This window comes from Aotus nancymaae, unplaced genomic scaffold (genome assembly GCF_030222135.1).
Source record: "Aotus nancymaae isolate 86718 unplaced genomic scaffold, 86718_ANA_hifiasm-v0.15.2.pri h1tg000015l_0, whole genome shotgun sequence".
NCBI classification, from domain to species: Eukaryota; Metazoa; Chordata; class Mammalia; order Primates; family Aotidae; genus Aotus; species Aotus nancymaae.
Genome location: NW_026988426.1, coordinates 13,056,724 through 13,075,628, shown reverse-complemented (window position 1 = coordinate 13,075,628; position 18,905 = coordinate 13,056,724). Strand labels below are relative to the sequence as shown.

Sequence of the window (18,905 nt, the reverse complement as noted above, 5' to 3'; positions counted from 1 at the left end):
GTGAGGACAGAGGCTGCAGTGAGCAGAGATCTTGCCATCCAGCCTGGGTGACAGAGTGAGCCTATCTCAAATAAATAAATAAATAAATAAATAAATAAAGTATTATGCAGCTTACCTGATTACAAACTTATGAAAATAGTAATAGTAGCTCTTGCACAAGCAGGAAGACTACTAAGAATTTAATCTCTCACCACTCCTTAATAGCTTCTCAGTGGCAAACTTCTCCTAAATGTTGGAATTTTTATGTTGGGAGTGGTGGCTTACACCTGTAATCCCATCACTTTGGGAGGCTGAGGCAGGCAGATCACCTGAGGTCAGGAGTTTAAGACCAGCCTGACCTCACCTGTAATGCCATCACTTTGGGAAGGCTGAGGCAGGAGAACCTCGCTTGAACCCAGGAGGCAGAGGTTGCAGTGAGATCATGCCATTGCACTCCAGCCTGGGCAATAAGAGTGAAACTCTGTCTCAAAAAAAAATATATATATATATAAATATATATATATAAATATAAATATATATATATATATATATATATAAATGGATGAATTTTTTCCCCCTTTTCTTCAAAAACACCCTTCCCCAAAAATAAAACAATTCAGATGGTGGTACTTAATAAATCAAAATATCGCATAATTTTGAAATGTTTACTAGGTAATAACAAGTTATTTACACATACAAGTGACCGAGAATTGAAGACCATTGTAATTGTGAACTAAGGGCACATTTAAACATAATGACCTAGGCAGAAATGTAAAACTTGCTAGAGTTCTAATGATAATTTGTTTCATTAATGTACAGATTTACTTACAACCTTGAGTCATACACTCAACCCATTCTAATCAAATACAGTACTTTCAGGTGTTTTGATGATACAGTTAATAAACTAGCTGGCATATAAAAGCTCCTCACCTTTGATTCTGAAGACTTAACTTTTCTAGCTGAAGCAGGCAAGGTAGTATCTTTGTCAACATTAAGATTTTGTTTAGAATCTGCAGAAAAATGAATTGTAGAGATCATGGTTGGTGTTGATATGTTTTAGCTACACACAAAACACAATTTCCAATTTTTTTTATTTTTTTTTATTTTTGAGACAGTCTCACTATCACCCAGCCTGGAATGCAGTGGTGTGATCTTGACCCACTGCAACCTCTGCCTCCTGGGTTGAAGCAATTCTCCCACTTCCCTCCCTAGTAGCTGGGACCACAGGCGCACCCAACCACCCCTGGCTAATTTCTTTATTTTTAGTAGAGATGAGGTTTTGCCATGTTGGGCAGGCTGGTCTCGAACTCCTGGACTCAAGTGATCTACCCAGAGTGCTGGGATTACAAGCATAAGGCACCTTGCCTAGCCCCAAATTTCTAATTGCAACTATTGATTAAACAATATACTCTTCTCTTAGTCGTACATTTTCAAATAATTACATAATATTTTTACACATCTAACACCTTTTTCATTTTCCTAATATTCCCTGACAGATCAAGGTAATTACCAAAAGGGAAGTTACATATCAATATGAGTGTCTTGCTTAATATTCCTGGTTATATAACAATGTAATAACAGCATTATTTCTGTACTTGACCCTTTCATAAATCCATCAAAATTTAAATATAGTTCTATCTTCACATTTTAAAAAATGCTATAACATCTTTAAATTTATTGTTATTCATAACTTTAAAACTTAAAAGATCACATAATTGGTGACCTATTACCTTTTTGTTGTTTAAATCTTTGTGATTTCTGAAAGGATACTGGTCCTTTCAATACCTCTGAAGTTTTAACATCATAAGCACCTGGAGATGGTGCACAACCTAGAGGAAATAGAAAACATTAATACGTCATCTAATGTTATTTATGATCTTAAGTTAAAGCTTGTCATAATAAAGTAAATATCAATGTAAAATGTCATTAAGAAACTGTAAGGTTTGTTCTCGCCAAGTTTAAAAGGGAAGAAACTGAGGCCAGTAAGAAAAGATCCAATGTGAAGGAATTTATTCAGGCTCCCGGGTAAGGTTCTGCAGTCCGACAGGAGGGACCGGAGAAGTCGTACAGACTCCTCTCAGACGTGGGGTTTTATAGGGAGTGAAACAGCTCGATTGGTTGTGGGAGAGTAGGACTGCTATTGGGTAAGTTACAAGCCTTGACTTAGGACTTGGCTTGTTGTTGGTTGGAATTACTCAGCTGCTATTGGTCAATAAGGCTTGACTGCTATTGGTTGACAAGAGGCTATGGTTACAAGACCTTGTTTGCATATTGGGTTCTTTAAGGGAAGGCCAGGCTGCGCGAGCATGGGAGAAGGGAATGTGCCTGAGCATGCCCGAGCTCATCCGGGCTTGTCTGAGCTTTTGAAAAAGAAGAGGGGGGTGTGTGTCCGAGCTCCCAGTGAGGCAACCAGCCTTACAGAAACTACTTCTATTTTAGTAATGTAAAAAACTGCATCCATTTGATATTTTAAAGAAGGCCTCTCTTTATAATATCTATTCATATTATTATTCTATTTATGAAGAACAATATCATCTTGTCCTTTATATCAATTAGGTCAAAGGAACACAGGCAACTAAGCAAAAGACAGTTTTGAGATGAATATCATGTATTACAGGCAATATGACTTTCTTATTAAGGACTGAATATAGCAAATAAGATACCTGGTGTCAGCTCTACTCAAAGAGAGTCACAGAGGTAACTACCATCAGTTTCTGGAAATAAAGTAATTAAAACTATCCCTGAATATTTAGCCTAGAATAAAAATTTATAGTGGTATTCCATCTCTGGCTATTATCAATATATTAGACCTATTGATGATGTCAACTGCAATTCAAACACACAGAAAAAAAGCAACCACACTAGAGCAACGAGAACTTTTTGAGCACTTACTAAGCCAGGCATTATGCTTAGCATTTTATAGATGTTATTTTATTTAATCCTTAGAAGAACCCTATGTGATAATTCACAGATAAAGAATGTGAGGCTTAGAAAATTCAAAAAGCCAATGTTATACAAAGTAAAAATTGTACCAGACTGTATTTCTATGTTCCAGAATTTTATACTGCATAATTTCACTTAACTGAAGTTCTAAATTTGAAGGCATTTCTGAGTAAATACACATAGCAGACTTGAGATGGGGCTCTTAGAACTTAAAATACTGAGCCTAAAGCTTTAAAATAATTAAAATACTTTGAGCCTAAAGCTGGTTAGGAAAGAATAGATTAATGTAATATTGTTCTCTGAAAAGCTACTGATTTCCCTCTAGAGTCAAATAAATAAGAAGAGCAAGGATATTTGACCATTCCCAGGCAACTACTGCTGTCCCCTACATGTTTATCAAATGGTAGACAGTCTGGAGTGCAGTGGCGCCATCTTGGCTTACTGCAAACTTTGCCTCCTGCGTTCAAGCAATTCTCCTGCCTCAGCCTCCCGAGTATCTGGGATTAAAGGCGTGTACCATCATACCCTACCGAGTGCCAGCTCGGTCGGGTGACCGCCACCCAGACGGCGTTGAAGGTTATGAGAGGCAGACACCCAGATACAACAGCAGAGTGGATCTATTTGGGTTGGGGGAAGGCCAGCAGCCTACCGAGCTGAGAGTCTCAGGGGCTGACAGCATTCCAGGCTGAAGGCCACGAGCAGATTCTCATCCACGTATTTATTCTCTCTTAAACAGGTGATTCTTATTAATAAACAGGTGTTCTGTATTTACTCATAACTAAAAATATACCAAGTAGGCAGCTATTAACCTGCCTACCACTAATTACAAACTAAAAGGTATTCTCCACAAGGGAGTGACGGGGGCAGAGGGTAAACTTAATGTTTTTCAACAACACCGGTTAATTTTTGTATTTTTTGTTTGTCTGTTTTAGTAGAGACGGGGTTTCGGCATGTTGGCCAGGCTGGTCTCGAACTCCTGACCTCAGATGATCCGCCCACCTAGGCCTCCCAAAGTGCTGGGATTACAGGTGTGAACCAGTGTGCCCAGCCTCATAGATCTTGATTAGCATTTTGTAAAAAGTAAAAATAGAAAAATCAGCATGACTCATATGCTGCAAAGCATTGTTTTGTGAAACTTTTCTTTCATATATATGTGTAGAGATACCAAAATACATCCTAGGTAGTAATATAAATTTTGAGGGTTTTTTTTTTGAGACGGAGTCTTGCTCTGTCACCCAGGCTGGAATGCAGTGGTACCATCTCCGCTCACTGCAACCTCCACCTCCCAGTTTCAAGCGATTTTCGTGCCTCAGCCTCCCGAGTAGCTGGGACTACAGGTGCGCGCACCATGCCTGGCTAATTTTTTTTTTAAAGACAGGGTTTCACCATGTCGGCCAGCCTAGTCTTGAACTCCTAACCTCAGGTGATCCACACACCTCGGCCTCCCAGTGCTGAGATTACATGCGTGAGTCACCACGTCCGGCCCCTGGCTAATTTTTGTATTTTATTTTATTTTATTTTTTAGTAGAGACGGGGTTTCGCCATGTTGAAACTCCTGGCCATAAGTGATCCACCCGACTTGGCCTCCCAAAATGCTGGCATTACAGGCGTGAGCCGCCACACCCGGTGGTCCTTGGGTCTTTTGACTAAGAAATTGTTTGTACTGATACATTTGCTCATTTGGCCTTCTTTGTGAGTAGCTGTGAACATTTTCATTCACATGTTGGCTGATGGAAATTAGAGATGTAATGAGTAACCATGAAATACTGCATTATAGTGGATAAATCATAAGCTTAGATATTTAGCTCTGCCACTTAAGTGGTTGTGCAATAGTTACAAAACCCCTGTTTTCGCATCTGTAAAATGAGGTCAGTATCAGTACCTTCCTCACTTGGCTGATGGAAGGAATAAACAAGATCTAGTAGCACAGTCCCAGCATCTTTAACGATGAGTGCCTACCAAACACTTCTAGGGCTTCCTGGTTACTGTGCTTACGCATTGCAGTGTTCAAGAGCACACGATGGGGGCTGGGTTCATATTCCAGTCCTGCCACTTTGGTAGTGTAACACTGAGCAAATTTATGACTCAGTGGTTTTATCAATAAAATAATGAATAGGATTACCCCTTAGAGTTGGTGGGAAATTAACATAATAATCGATGTAAAGCCTTAGTATGGTGCTTGAGGTGTAAGTGGTAAATATCAGCCATAATAACTTGATTGTTTATGTTTTCAGTAAGTGCTACTACTTTAATTTTACACCCATAAATTGCCTTTACCAATCTTCCTTCTTTTATGGCCGAATGGAATAAAAGAAATCCACAAGTTCAGACTAACATTAATACTCCAATGTTTTTATCACTGAGGCCCTCTTGGACTTGAAAATCAAATAGCTACCAACGCTTCGCCTCCATTCCCTTCGCCCTGCTGTAGTTTCTCCATTACCGCTGTTTATTGACAGTACTCCCCGCTTGAATGTAAGCCCCACGGGGCAGAGACTCTTTCACTCACTGCGGTATCCTTAGCATACTACTTAGTGCTTGGCATGTAACAGATGCTTAGCGCATAAAAATCAATCAATTGAATGAGCCCCAGGTAGACCCTAAAAACGCCTCCTGCTTGCTTCCCAGGAATGGAACCGAAAGAGGCAAAGGGCGTTAGGGCGCTTCCCGTCCCCCAGCTCCTTACCCCTTACGTACCAGAAGGGTCATTGAATCGTTTCAGGGGCGCCTTAGGAAAGGACATGTTGACCGCCAGTTCCAGACACCGAAAGTCATTGGCACTCCTCCAAAACTGAATGCGGATTATCACTGCCTACCGGCTTCAAATTCAAATCTGCCCACAGTCCCCTCCCATCCCGGCGTTAGCCAATTGGAAAGCCAAACCCATGGACACACCAATCCTGCACAGGAACACGAAGGAAGAATGCTGGGTTCTGACTGCGTCGAATTAGCTGGCCTGTGAGTTTAGGCTACCAGCCAATAGGAAACCTTGCCCCACCCATACACCCAACCCACCCAGTCATTCCCGGCGTTACTCAGTTGTAACCTAGGAACTATTATCATTTGCGCAAGCGCATTTCACTCCGGAGACGTTTGAAAAGTGCATTTTTGCGTCACTTACGTGACGGTGTAGTGAGTTCCGGTTTCGGTGGTTCCAATTCTATCCCATCGTTCGTTGCATATGAACTTTTCTGGATTTCAGTTCTTTCAACTGGGTTCCGCCGATGCCGTAAATGGTCATTCAAAGGAAAAAACGAAGACGTACACCGAGACGCCAGCTTGCGTTCCTGCGCATGTGCAGTGACCCGAGCTAAGGGGCCGTACCCTGAGCGTGGGATTCCGCGCGTGCGCTCGACTCCGCCTGGTGCGGCTGCGGCCGGGAGGCGACTGGAGTATGTCGGCACCGTTTGAGGAGCGGAGTGGGGTGGTTCCGTGCGGGACCCCGTGGGGCCAGTGGTACCAGACTCTGGAGGAGGTGTTCATTGAAGTTCAGGTGCCGCCAGGCACGCGCGCCCAGGATATCCAGTGCGGCCTGCAAAGCCGGCATGTGGCGCTGGCGGTGGGCGGCCGCGAGATCCTCAAGGTAGCGGCAGTTCGAGGCTTGTGTTCAGTTTCCTCTTCCCAGCCGCCCCCAGCCCCCGAGTCCTAAAGTTCATGGTTTCCCTGAACGACTGTTGATACTCCTGTGGCTGGCAGAAAGAGTAAGAGGATAGATAACATTAACCAGGTTTGGGTCTGGTCGGAGCCTCCCTCTTCAGGGCAGGTGCTGAATTGCGGAAATTTGAGATCATTTTCCAGCTTAGTTTTCAAACCAAGTCAGATTGCTGCTTCTGCTTCTCTAAGGGGCTTCAGCTGCGAACAGACTAAGTTGCTAAAGGAACAGGTATTTCTTCTGGTCCCTGAAGACGACAAGACAGATAAGTTCCCTGCAGTGGAGAGGTTAAGCTCTTGTAGGGGGGAGTATTAATAAATAGATAAATGTAGGAAAGAACAAAGAAACTAGCGATAGGATAACGGCAGAGGATTTAGAGATGATGTTAGGTGATTAGTTTTCTCATCTAAAAATTTTAAAATCCTGCTTGTTTGTGCAGTGGTCAAGCAGGTGGTAAAGGTGTGTGCTTAAAATTAGTAGTCCCCTTTTTATTTCTTTTCGCCAATACTCTGGATCTGGACCCGCTTTTTCTTATTAAGTGAATAGTTAAATTTAATTAGCAGTTTCAAATTAGATTTTATTCTTAGGTTAGTTGCCCAAGATGTTTCATAGCAGTGTAATGTGGTGAAAGGAGACTCTTTGCTGGTTTTGTAAACTTGGGCAAGAGATTGTTCCGTGTCTCTGTGTCTTCCGTATCCACAAGATACAGTAGTTCTAGTGCCCTTCTCATAGGATTGTTTTGAGAATAACATGGTATTAATGTATATGAAGAGCTTAGAGTATTCACTGGTATGTAATAAGTTCATACTATATGTTAGCTATTATTATATATTATAATATGTGGAGGTGCTTTGAATGCCTCAAGATTCCTGTGAAAGACATTGATTTATGTCAGCTTGGATCTAAGTGACTTCTGAATTGTTGTACAATTCATAGTTTCCTGAACTATGATTTAGATTACAATTTAAATTTAGTAAATCTAGCAACTTTAGGAATTTAGCAGTAACGCTGGGATTTTTGATGTACATCTAGACCAGTGAGATTTTTTTTTTCCACTAGGTTTGACATTTTAAAATGTGGGCTTTTTCTAATGACATTTTAATTTCACTTTGTATGACTTACATTTGGCAACAAATTAAAACGGATTTGAGCTTATGCATTCTCTTATTTTTTTAAAATATATATATACATATATATATATTTAGAGTCAGGGTCTTTTGTTGCTCAGTCTGGAGTGCAGGGGTGAGATTGTAGCTCACTGCAGCCTCAAACCCCTGGGCTCAAGCAATCCACATTGGCCTCCAAAGTGCTGGGATTACAGGCCTGAGCCTCTGGGCTTGGTGCATTCTCTTTTATATTTATGTTTTATTTTTATTTTTCAAAAAACATGAGTTTGTAAACAATCAGTCACAACTAATCTATCACATCTGGAATATTTACTTTGAAGTTTGTTTTTTTAATGTTGATTGCCCAACAAAAAGACTAAACCGTTTTTAAAAGACAACATTTCTTAGTTTTAGCAGGAGATCCGTTCTTGTGGTTAATTTTAATTGGTAGACTTAAAGCATTTCAGATATTAATTTCACATTTGGCCAGTGGCCAGTAACCAGTATTACTCTATCTTACAAAAATTAAGGAGTCCTGATCTTTCTTTAGAGGGCTCTGTGTTCTTTGACATAGTAAAGATTCCATGCAGTATAAACTAGTTTCCGTTTTACCTGCTGGGAGAAAATTTAGGGTTGTGCACCTAAATGTCATGGTGAAGTGGTGTAAGATGTGGATTAGGTAGGAAAGTAGGTAAACTTAATCATAAAAACTTCATAAAAATTAATGAAATTCTCTATTTTTAGCACCTTGTATGTTTATTTTTCAGGGCAAACTCTTTGATTCTACAATAGCTGATGAGGGAACATGGACTTTGGGTAAGGGTGATTATTCATCAAATCTTTTTTAAAATTAATTTGTCTTGGAATTCATTGTCTTTTTCCCTTTTGTATTAGGTCTTTTTTGTCTTTGCAGCTTTGAAAGATAAAGCAATAGAAATGTGTTGAAAACAGTTGTATGTCAAAATTACCTAGTTGGGGGAAAAAAGATTACCTAGTGGTTTTTGAAAATAAAAAATTTAATGAAGAACTTTTTGAGACCAGCCTGTCCACAACATTGCAAAACCCTGTCTCTATTAAAAATAAAAAAGTTAGCCAGGCATGATGGTGTGTGCCTGTAATCCCAGCTACTTGGGTGGCTGAGGAACGAGAATCACTTGAACCCAGAAGGTGGAGGTTGCAATGAGCCAAGATTGGGCCACTGCACTCCAGCCTGGGTGACAGAGTGAGACTGTGTCTCACACGCATACACACACACACACACACAATTTGATAAAGAACTCTAATTTCTTTGTTTTTTTTTTTCTTTTTTTAGAGGATAGAAAAATGGTTCGTATTGTTCTTACCAAGACAAAGAGAGATGCAGCAAATTGTTGGACTTCTCTACTAGAATCTGAATATGCAGCTGATCCTTGGGTACAAGACCAAATGCAGAGAAAGCTTACATTAGAGAGATTCCAAAAAGAAGTAAGTCAGATGAAGTGTGTCAGTATGTATAATTAAATATATAAAAATCATCGACTAAATATTATTTGAAATTAAAACTCAAATGTCATTATGAAAAATTATATTTTCTAGAAGAATTTTTTAAGTGAATGGTTAGAAAAATGGCCTTTCTTGTATGGATTTGATTTTTTCAAAAGATTTTCTTGAGAGGAATTTATTTGTATTGCTGCGATTTGTGAGTTTAGGCATACCTTTATGTACATCAGTAATGCATGAATAAACTCTTAATATAGTTGAACCAGTATAGACTTACCTAGTATAAAAAGTGAAAGGCCCCTTCACCACTATTCTCTCCGTTCCATGCATCTATCTCATTTTTGTCTCATATGTTGGCTATTGTTTGTTTTGTTTTTAGCATAAATGGAGGATCACACATGTGTATTGTTCTTCATGTTGCTTTTTTATTTAATAATATGCTGTGGGTCTCTTTCCCTTTTTCTTTTTGTATGTCTTCTTTTTCTTTTGATAAGTATGATATTCAATAAACTTGTCTAAATAGGAATTGTGTACCCCTTTGTCTAAGTATAACAATTCACACAAATTATAGTGCTAAAAACAAGAAAGGAAAAAAGTCCATAAATATCTTTTAAGTAAATTGAGTTAATAAAAATTTATTCATTAGAATACTATTACTTGAGGGATTACTTTAAAAATAGTTTACAAAAGTCAAGAAGTTTAAAAATAATTAAAAGCCTAACTATACCTAACTTTTAGATATAAAACTCATTCTTTTTAACTGCCTCAGAGTATTCTGTAGTTTGGATATGTCATCATTATTTAGCTCTTTGTCTTTGATATGATTTAGATTTCTTCGTTTTTCTCTATTTTAAACAAAGCTATGTTTTCATCTTTGTCTGTATGTCTTTTTTTTTTTTTTTTGAGATAGATTATTGCTCTGTTACCCAGGCTGGAGTGCAGTGGTGCAATCTCAGCTTACTGTAACCTCCACCTCCTTGGTTCAAGAGATTCTCCGACCTCAGCCTCCTGAGTAGCTAGGATTACATGCCCGGCTAATTTTATTTTTAGTAGAGATGGGGTTTCACCATGTTGGTTAGGCTAGTCTTGAACTCCTGACCTCATGATCTGCCTATCTTGGCCTCCCAAAGTGCTGGGATTACAGGTTTGAGCCACTGCACCCAGCCAGATAATGTGTCTTTATGATAATGATTTCCAGATGTGTATCTGTAGCCTAGACTTTTTTCCTCAGTTTAGGACCTGCATATCCAATTGTGTATTCAGGATTTCCACCTGGCTATCTAATATATATTAAGGTCAACATGTCCAAGTAGAACACTCTCATGTCCTTCCATATTTGTTCTTACCTCTAGCCTTCTCATCTCAGTTGATGAAAACTAGTAGTTCAGGTCAAAAACATATTGGTACTCATCCTTGATTCTTACATCTCTCTCATACCCTATCCAATGTATTAGGAAATCTTATTGATGCTACCTTCCAAATATATTTAGAATTTGACCACTTCTCACCACCAACTCTACTACCATGCTGATCTGGACCACTTCTGATATCTTGCCTGGATTACTCTAATAACCTTCTAATTGGTCTTCTCACTTTTACCCTTGCCATAGTCTTCTCAAAATAGCAGTCAGAGCAGTTCTTTTAAAATGCAAGTCATATCATGCCACTTCTCGGAACTCTGCAAGTCATGTCTCTATCTCTCAAAGGGCCCTATCTGATCAGTTATTCCATTATCTCCCTGACTACTTCCTCCCTTACTGCTGTCCCTCTTAGTGATTCTTCTGTAGCCATACTGGCCTGTTTGCTGTTCTTTAAAGAATATATCAGCCCATCCCTTTGCTGTCCTGACTACAATGCTCTTCTCCCACAGCTTGGCTCACTTTTATGTTTTCATATCATTGCTCAATGATGCATGCTTTGATCATCCCATTTAAATATTATAATTTTATTTCCCTTATCCTGTTCAATTTTTTTTTTCTGTATTACCAACTTTTAACAGTCGATCGGGGTTGGCAAACTACAGCCCTTGGGCCAGATTTGGCCCACTACCTGCTTTGTAGCTTTTCAAGGATACATAGATGCTCATTTGTTTGTATACTGTCTTTCAGACAGTTGAGTATTTGTGACAGAGACTATGTGGCCTGCAAAGCCTAAAATATTTACTGCCTAGTTCTTTAAAAAGTCTGCCAGCCCCTGTACTGGTTGATTTATGGTTTGTTTCTTCCTGCTAGAATGTTAAGTTCCACTAGAGCAGGGATTTTTGTTATTTTTCACTCTTGAATTCTACATACGTCTAATGGTCTTACAAACAGTAGGAGCTCAACAAATGTTTGTTGGATAAATGAAATAGCCCACCAAAAAGACTAAGGCCCGACATAGTACTTCACAGGATTGTTGTGAGGGTTAAATATCTATGTATGTATACCTCTTAGAAATTTGTGGGCTTATAGAACTATCAAAAAATTCTAGCTATTAAATCTACAGACTTATATTGAAGTATATATGTTTCCCTATACACTTGCCAACATCATAGTATACATATGATCTTCTAAATATTTGTAATTAGGAAAGTTGAAAAATGCCTCATAGTTTTAAATATGATTTTGGTGAGAACAGTGAAGTCTGTTATATTTTCATGTATTTATTGGTCATTTAGATATCCTTTTTTATCAATTGCCTGCTTGTACTTTTATTTTTCTTTGTAAGTTTTATTTCATTATATGTATTTTTATATCTTTTAGAATCCTGGTTTTGACTTCAGTGGAGCAGAGATCTCAGGAAACTACACTAAAGGTGGACCAGATTTCTCAAACCTTGAGAAATAACTGCTTTTTCTCCTGCTTTCTGTGGATCCTAGCAGATATTGCCAACTTAATCAGAGGAACAGATTATGTGATGGAAGAAAAATGGGGATGCCTACAGTTAACAAATTACAAAATATATTTTAAAATGGTTCTAAAAATTGCATAGAAACATGATTTATGTAGGAAACATACTGTGGGAACTATTCTATGGATATATGTTAAAGTTTTTTTGGACTTGTTTTTGCCCAGCATGAAGTTTTATATGCTGCATTTTACTAATTCCATATTTAACCATATTTTTAATACAAAAGAACATTGGAGTATAGATCATGTGAAATGAAAGGTGCCTTCAGGGAAAAGTTCTTTTGATAAATACAATATTCAATAAAGTTTTCTAAATAGGAATTGTGTATCCCTTTGCCTAAGTACAACAGTTTACACAAAAAAAGTATAGTGCTAAAAACAATTCTAAGAAAGGAAAAAGTACATAAATGTATTTTAAGTAAATTAAGAGTTAATGAAAATTTCTTAATTAGAATATTATTATTTGAGGAATTACTTTATGTCAAGAAGTTTAAAAATAGTTTTTAAAAGCCTAACAATAGAAGTGGATTGATACAAAAGAGAAGTACCTAAGTGAACATGGTAATTAGGTGAGTCCTTTGTGGCAGAAAGTGAAGTAAGGTCACTAATTGTGTATCAGTGGCATCATTTTGATCTTAAGTGATTTAGGCATATAGGTAGAAATTGTCTATAGACATTTTATTCAATATCCTATTTATGTCCTTTTTATTTCTTGTCCTTTTTAATTCTTGAAAAAATTTTAAATCTCGTTCATAGAAAAGTTACAGTTTCTTTCTGAACCATTTGTGAATTAGTTGAAGACATGTTGCCTCATTACTGATTACTATTTGCTTCAGATTACTTTACATGACTACAATGCAGCCATTAAAATCAGAAAATTTACCTTGACATGTTACTACCCTCTAATCCTCAGACCTTCACTTAATTCACATTGAACTGATTGTCCCAGTAATGTCCATATAGCAAGAGGATCCAGTCAGAATCATGCCTTCCATTTAGATATTAGCTATCTTTAGTCTACTTCATTCTGGAACAAGTTCTCTTTTGTTCCTTAAGTTTCACAACTTAGTACTTTTGAAGATTACTGGCTAGGTTTGTAGAACATCCCTTATTTTGGATTTCGTCTGATACTTCATGATTAAATTCAGGTTATTCATCTTTGGCAGAAATGTGATAGGAGTGCATCCTGTCATGGTTTAATTTCCATTTGTCTCATTTCTGATGGTTTTTCTTAGATGACTGACTAAGGTAGTATCTGCCAGACTTCTCCACTGTAGTTATTTTTATAATTGTTTTTCGAGAAGATAGTTGCAAAATACTACCTTGTTATCAGACTTTAAATTTATTGTATCTCTATATATAGACTCATGATTTTCTATTCATTGGGTTAAAAACCTATTCTCAGTACTTTGATGCTCAGAATTATTGTACATTTGGCTGGTATAAGACCATTCTGGGTGGCCTCTGTGTCCTTCTGACATGTTCCCATCATTATTCAATCACTTGTTCCCATCATTATTCAATCGTTTGTCACTCCGGCATAAGGTATACCAGGCTTCTCGTGCTCTTCTTGACTAGCCCAAGAATCAGCCATTTTTCCATAGAGCCTGGGTTCTCTTTAGTGGGTAATATTTAAAAGCCAAGATATGTGCTAGTGTGCAATTGCTGTTGGTGTGTATATATAATGCACGTCTTTACATCTGTATTTTTGTATCTATGTATATTGAAAACCATGAGTTCACATGTAAATTATAATCTCATGGGCTTCATTTTCATTTTTTTCCCTTTCCATATTTATAACTCCCTTTAGTAGCAGTGAGAAACCTGATTTCTATTTGATTCTGTATTGTAGATCATCTCCCTACATGAATGTCTTCCTTACCCTGCTTAGGCTTTGTATCCTATGCTAAGCAGGAATGTCCTCCCTACCCTGCCTGGACCCTAACACCTCACTCCAGGCCATGGCAGTCCATTCACCCTATGATGCCTGTCTTGCTCATTTTAGGAATGAATTGTTGGGGAAGAGGCTATTTTTCTTTTAATTTGATTCTCTTTGACATTAAAAAAAATTATTTTGAGTAAACAAAGTAAAATTAGCTTTTTTGGTGTTTAGTTTGGTGATTTTTAAGTATAGATATGTGTAAACATCTCCACATCAGGATATTGAAGAGTTCAATCATCACAAAAACTCTGATGCTTTCTGTAGTCACACCCTTCTCCCAGCCCCTAAGTGGAAACCACTGATCTAATCCCTGTCTCCATGTTATTGTCTGAAAACATGTCATAAATGGAATCATGTAATTAAGAAAAACAGCTTTATTGTAGCAACATATATTTCACCCATTTAAAGTGTAATTCAGTAGCTTTTAGTATATACACAGATAAATGCAACCATTCCCACAATCAATTTTAGAATGTTTTTATCATCTCAGACAGAAACCTTGTACAGTTTAGCTTTTATCCTTTCTTCATCCCAGGCCATCCATACAACCACTTTTCATCTCATAGATTTTCCTATTCTGGACATTTCACATACATAGAATGATAATATATGGTCTTTTGATTACTAGCTTCTTTCACGTAACATGTCTTAAGAGGTTTGTCTATATTCTAGCATGTACATTCATTAGTATGTCTGAATACTTCATTGTATGGCTGTATCACTTTGTTTATACATTTGTAAGTTGAACATTTTGGGTATTTCTAGTTTTTGGCTGTTGTGACTAGAGCTGCTATAAATGTGTATAAGTTTTTATGTGCATATGTGTTTTCGTTTCTTACCTAGGAGTAGAATTTTTAGGTTATATGATAACTATGTTAATCATTTGAGGACCTGTCAGATTGTTTCCCAAAGCAGCTACATCTTTTTACTTTCCCACCAGCAGTGTAGACAGGTTCCAGTTTCTCTGCATCCTTGTCAATACTTGGTTACCTGACTTTTTTATTTTAGTCATTCTAGTGGATATGAAATTGTATCTCTATGGAGTTTTGGTTTGCTACTTTCTGATGACTATGTTGAGCGTTCTTTCTTGTGCTTATTGGCTGTTTGGGTATCTTTCTTGAAGCAGTGTTTATTCAAATCCTTTACCCATTTTTTAGTTGTCTTATTGAGTAGTAAGAGTATATATTCTGCGTACAAGTCCCTTATCGGGTATATGATTTGTAATTTCTCTTATTCTAAAAGGAGAAATTCTCCTGTTCTCCTTTTATTTTGTTGATAGTGTCTTCTGAAACACAGACTTAATTTTGATGAAGTGGATCATGTTTTTGGTGTCATGTCTAGGAATCTTAACCCCAGGTCATGAGGAATTTTTATTTTGTGTTTTCTTTTTCTGAGACAGACTCTTGCTCTGTTGCCCAGGCTGGAGTTCAGTGGCATGATTTCCGCTTACTGCAACCTCTGCCTGCTGGGTTCAAGTGATTTTCGTGCCTTAGCCTCCCAAGTAGCTGGGACTACAGGTGTGCACCACCACTCCTTGCTAATTTTTTTTGTATTTTTAGTAGAAATGGGATTTTACTATATGGGCCAGGCTGGTCTTAAACTCCTGACCTCAAGTGGTCTGCCTGCCTCAGCCTCCAAAGTGCTGGGATTACAGGCATAAGTCACTGTACCCAGCCTATAGATTTTTTCTTCTAAAAGTTTAATAATTTTAAGTTATATATTTAGAGCTGTGATCCACTTTAATTTTTATGTAAGCTGTGAAATTTAGGTAGGTTTATTTTTTTTTGCATATGGATGTTCAGTTTTAAAATTATTTGTTGAAAAGTTGTACATTCCCCTTGAAAAGTTGTACATTCCCCATTGAGTTGTCATTTCACCATTGTCAAAAATCAGTTGTTATTTATGTGAGTCTGGTTTTGGACTCTATTCCATTGATCTATGTGTTTATCCTTTCATAAATACCACACTGCCTTGATTATCATAGTTTTATAGTAAGTCTTAAAACTGGGCAGCATGATTTCTTCAACTTTATTCTTTTTCAAAATTGTTTTGGCTAATTTAGTTTCTTCCCTTCCATATGAAGTTTGGAATTAGCTACTCTGTATCTACCAAAAATCCTACTGGGGTTTTGAATGCAATTTTCTGAGTCTTCCAATCCATGAACATGAGGTATCTATATAGGACCTCTTTGATTTCAGTCATCAGCATTTTCTGTTGCTTTCAGCCTATATGCCACAGTGTTCATTTTGGGGAACTATTGTAAGTTGTATTATTTTTGAAACGTGGGGATCCAATTGCACATTGCTAGTATATACAAATATGTTTGATTGTTGACCTTGTATCCTGTGTCCTTGCTAAACTTTGTTAGTTTTCGGAGTTACTTTGTTGTTAACTCATTAAGTTATCTACATAAACTACAAATTGGAACAGTTTTATTTTATCCTTTTTAGTCTGTAGGCCTTTGATTTTTCTTGCCTGATTGCAGTGGCCAGAATAATAAAGTGGAGAAAGTGGCCATCCCAGTCTTGTTCTGGGTCTTAGGATTTTGAAAGCATTGTCTTTGACCATTAAGTATGCAAGCTGTATAGTCTTATAGTCAGTTCCCTTTGTCATGTTGAGCAAGTTCCTATCTGTTAATTTGTTAGCAGTTTCATGAGTGGATGTTGAATTTTCTATAATCTTTCTGTATCGATTTGGTCTTTTTTTTTTTTTCTCTTTGGACTGTTAATATGATGGATTTTATTGATTCCAGAATTTTGAAACAGCTTATTTTTTCCTCCCAACCCCAAACTTGGTCATGGGACATTATTCAGCTTATATATCTATATTTTATTTGTTGAGGAATTTTATGTCTGTGTTCATTTTGGATATTTTGCAATTGTTTTTGGGCTTTTTTTCCCCCTTGTATTATCTTTATCTTGGTATGGTATCATGTTAATTCTGGCCTTATAAAATGAATTGACAAGTGATTATTATTTCTGGAAGAGATTTGTAGAATTTGTGTTAAATCTTTAAATGTTTTATGAATTTGCTAGTAAGGTTTTAAACAATTCAATTTTTAAAGAGAATTTATTGAGGTTTTAGTTAAGTTTTGGTAGTGTATACCTTTCAAAGAGTTGGTTCATTTCATCTAATCCTGTGTGCATAGTTGTTCATGGTATTTTCTTTGTGTCCTGTGTCCTAATGAGGATCTATACTGTTATCTCTTAGATTCTGAAGATTAGCAATTTCTCTTTGTCAATATTGCTAGAGATTTATCAGTTTTACTGCTCTTTTCCAAGAACTAGTTTTTGGTTTTGATTGTTCTCTATTAATTTGTTTACAATTGCATTGATTTTCTGCCTCTTTTTTCTTTTTTCTGCTTGCTTTAGGTTTAGTTTGGGCTTTCTTTTTTTTTTTTTTTATAGGCAGGTCTCACTTCATTACCCAGGCTGGAGTAGTGTTGTGATCATAGCTCACTGCAGCCTCAAACCCATGGGATCATGATCCTCCTACCTCAGCCTTCTGAGTAGCTGGGACTATAGTGGTGTGCCACCACACCCCATTAAATTTTCCTGGTTTCTTAAAAGTAGGAGCTTATTGATTCGTGACTTTTTTCTTCTAATTTAGTAAAAAGCAGTTGGTTGATATAAATTGCAGCACCAGTATGGCTGCATTCCAAGCACTGTGATATTTTCATTTAGTTTAAAATATTTTTTGAGACTTCCTGTAGAATCATGAATTATTTAGAAGTGTGTTGTTTAATTTCCAAGTGTTTGGAGGTTTTCTTGCTGTTACTGATTTCTAGATGATGGTCAAAGAATACACTTTGTATGATATTATCGCTTTTAAATTTGTTAAGGTTTAAGACCCATGATGTGGTGTATCTTGGTGAGTGTTCCATGTGTACTTGAAAAGAATGCTTATTCTGCATCTTTGCTAATTTTCTGTTCTGCTTCATGTTTTGTTTTGTTTTGTTTAGTCTTACCCTATCACTCAGGCTGGAGCCTAGTGGCTCTGTCATGTTTCACTGCAGCCTCAAACTCCTGGGCTCAGTCTTCTCACCTGAGCCTCCTCAGTAGCTAGGACTACAAATGTACATCACCACACCCAGCTAATTTAAAAATTTTTTGGTAGAGATAGGGTCTCTCTATCTTAGGCAGGCTAGTCTTGAACTCTTGGCCTCAAACAATCCTCCTACCTTGGCTTCCCAAAGCATTGGAATTACAGGCATGAATGAGCCTCTGCACCTGGCCTCTTCATGTATTTTTATCATTATGTCCCTTGGCAATTTTAATTGCTCCTGTTCTTTGATGAATATAAAAATAGGCTTATCTTTTTATTTTTTGGGACAGAGTCTCACTCTGTTGCCCAGGTTGCAGTACAGTGGCATGATCTTGTCTCACTGCAGCCTTTCCGCCTTCCACGTTCAAGCAATTCTCCTGTCTCAGCCTCTCAGTAACTGGGACTACAGGTGTGTGGCATCACACCTGGCTGATTTTTGTATTTTTAGTAGAGACAGGTTTTACCATGTTGTTCAGGCTGGTCTCGAACTCGTGGCCCCAAGTGATCCACCCACCTGGGACTTCCAGAGTGCTGGGATTACAGGCATGAGCCACTATGCCCATGTCTGGCATCAAAAATAGGCTTATTTTTTAATTCATCTTATTTGACTCACATTTACTGTTTCTGGTTTCTGAAAAATAGGTTTCACACTTAAATAATAAAACATTTTATCAATGTTATTCTATTAGTATAAAGAAATAAAATTCTGAGTGTTATTCTATGATCATGATGATAGCACAGAAGTTAATGTGGCCAGAATTTAGTTTTGATTGGAAATTATACAAGCAATTTCACTTCAGTCCAATTAATCTTCTATTTTCAGAGGTAATGTACACAGTGGTTAAGAGCACAGCCTCTGGAGTCAGAACTGC

At 37.4% G+C, this 18,905-nt stretch overlaps 2 protein-coding genes across 2 annotated transcripts in view; one reads left to right on the top strand and one right to left on the bottom strand.

Moving 5' to 3' along the window:
- HMMR (hyaluronan mediated motility receptor) overlaps window positions 1-5,775 on the bottom strand; it is a 30,007-nt gene extending 24,232 nt beyond the window's left edge. Inside the window, exons 1-3 of the mRNA XM_021672216.2 lie at window positions 5,620-5,775; window positions 1,710-1,808; window positions 910-989 (exon numbers count right to left, since the gene is read on the bottom strand). Of these exons, the coding sequence (XP_021527891.2) occupies window positions 910-989; window positions 1,710-1,808; window positions 5,620-5,665 (225 nt within the window). The 5' untranslated portion in view covers window positions 5,666-5,775. The remainder of the gene's footprint in view (window positions 1-909; window positions 990-1,709; window positions 1,809-5,619) is intronic.
- A 266-nt stretch (window positions 5,776-6,041) lies between these two features.
- NUDCD2 (NudC domain containing 2) lies at window positions 6,042-17,791 on the top strand. Its single transcript, XM_021672217.2, has 4 exons — window positions 6,042-6,505; window positions 8,448-8,496; window positions 8,993-9,144; window positions 11,901-17,791. Exons 1-4 carry the CDS (start codon window positions 6,317-6,319, stop codon window positions 11,982-11,984), a joined length of 474 nt encoding a protein of 157 aa, XP_021527892.1. The 5' UTR covers window positions 6,042-6,316; the 3' UTR covers window positions 11,985-17,791.
- Window positions 17,792-18,905: the final 1,114 nt, after the last annotated feature.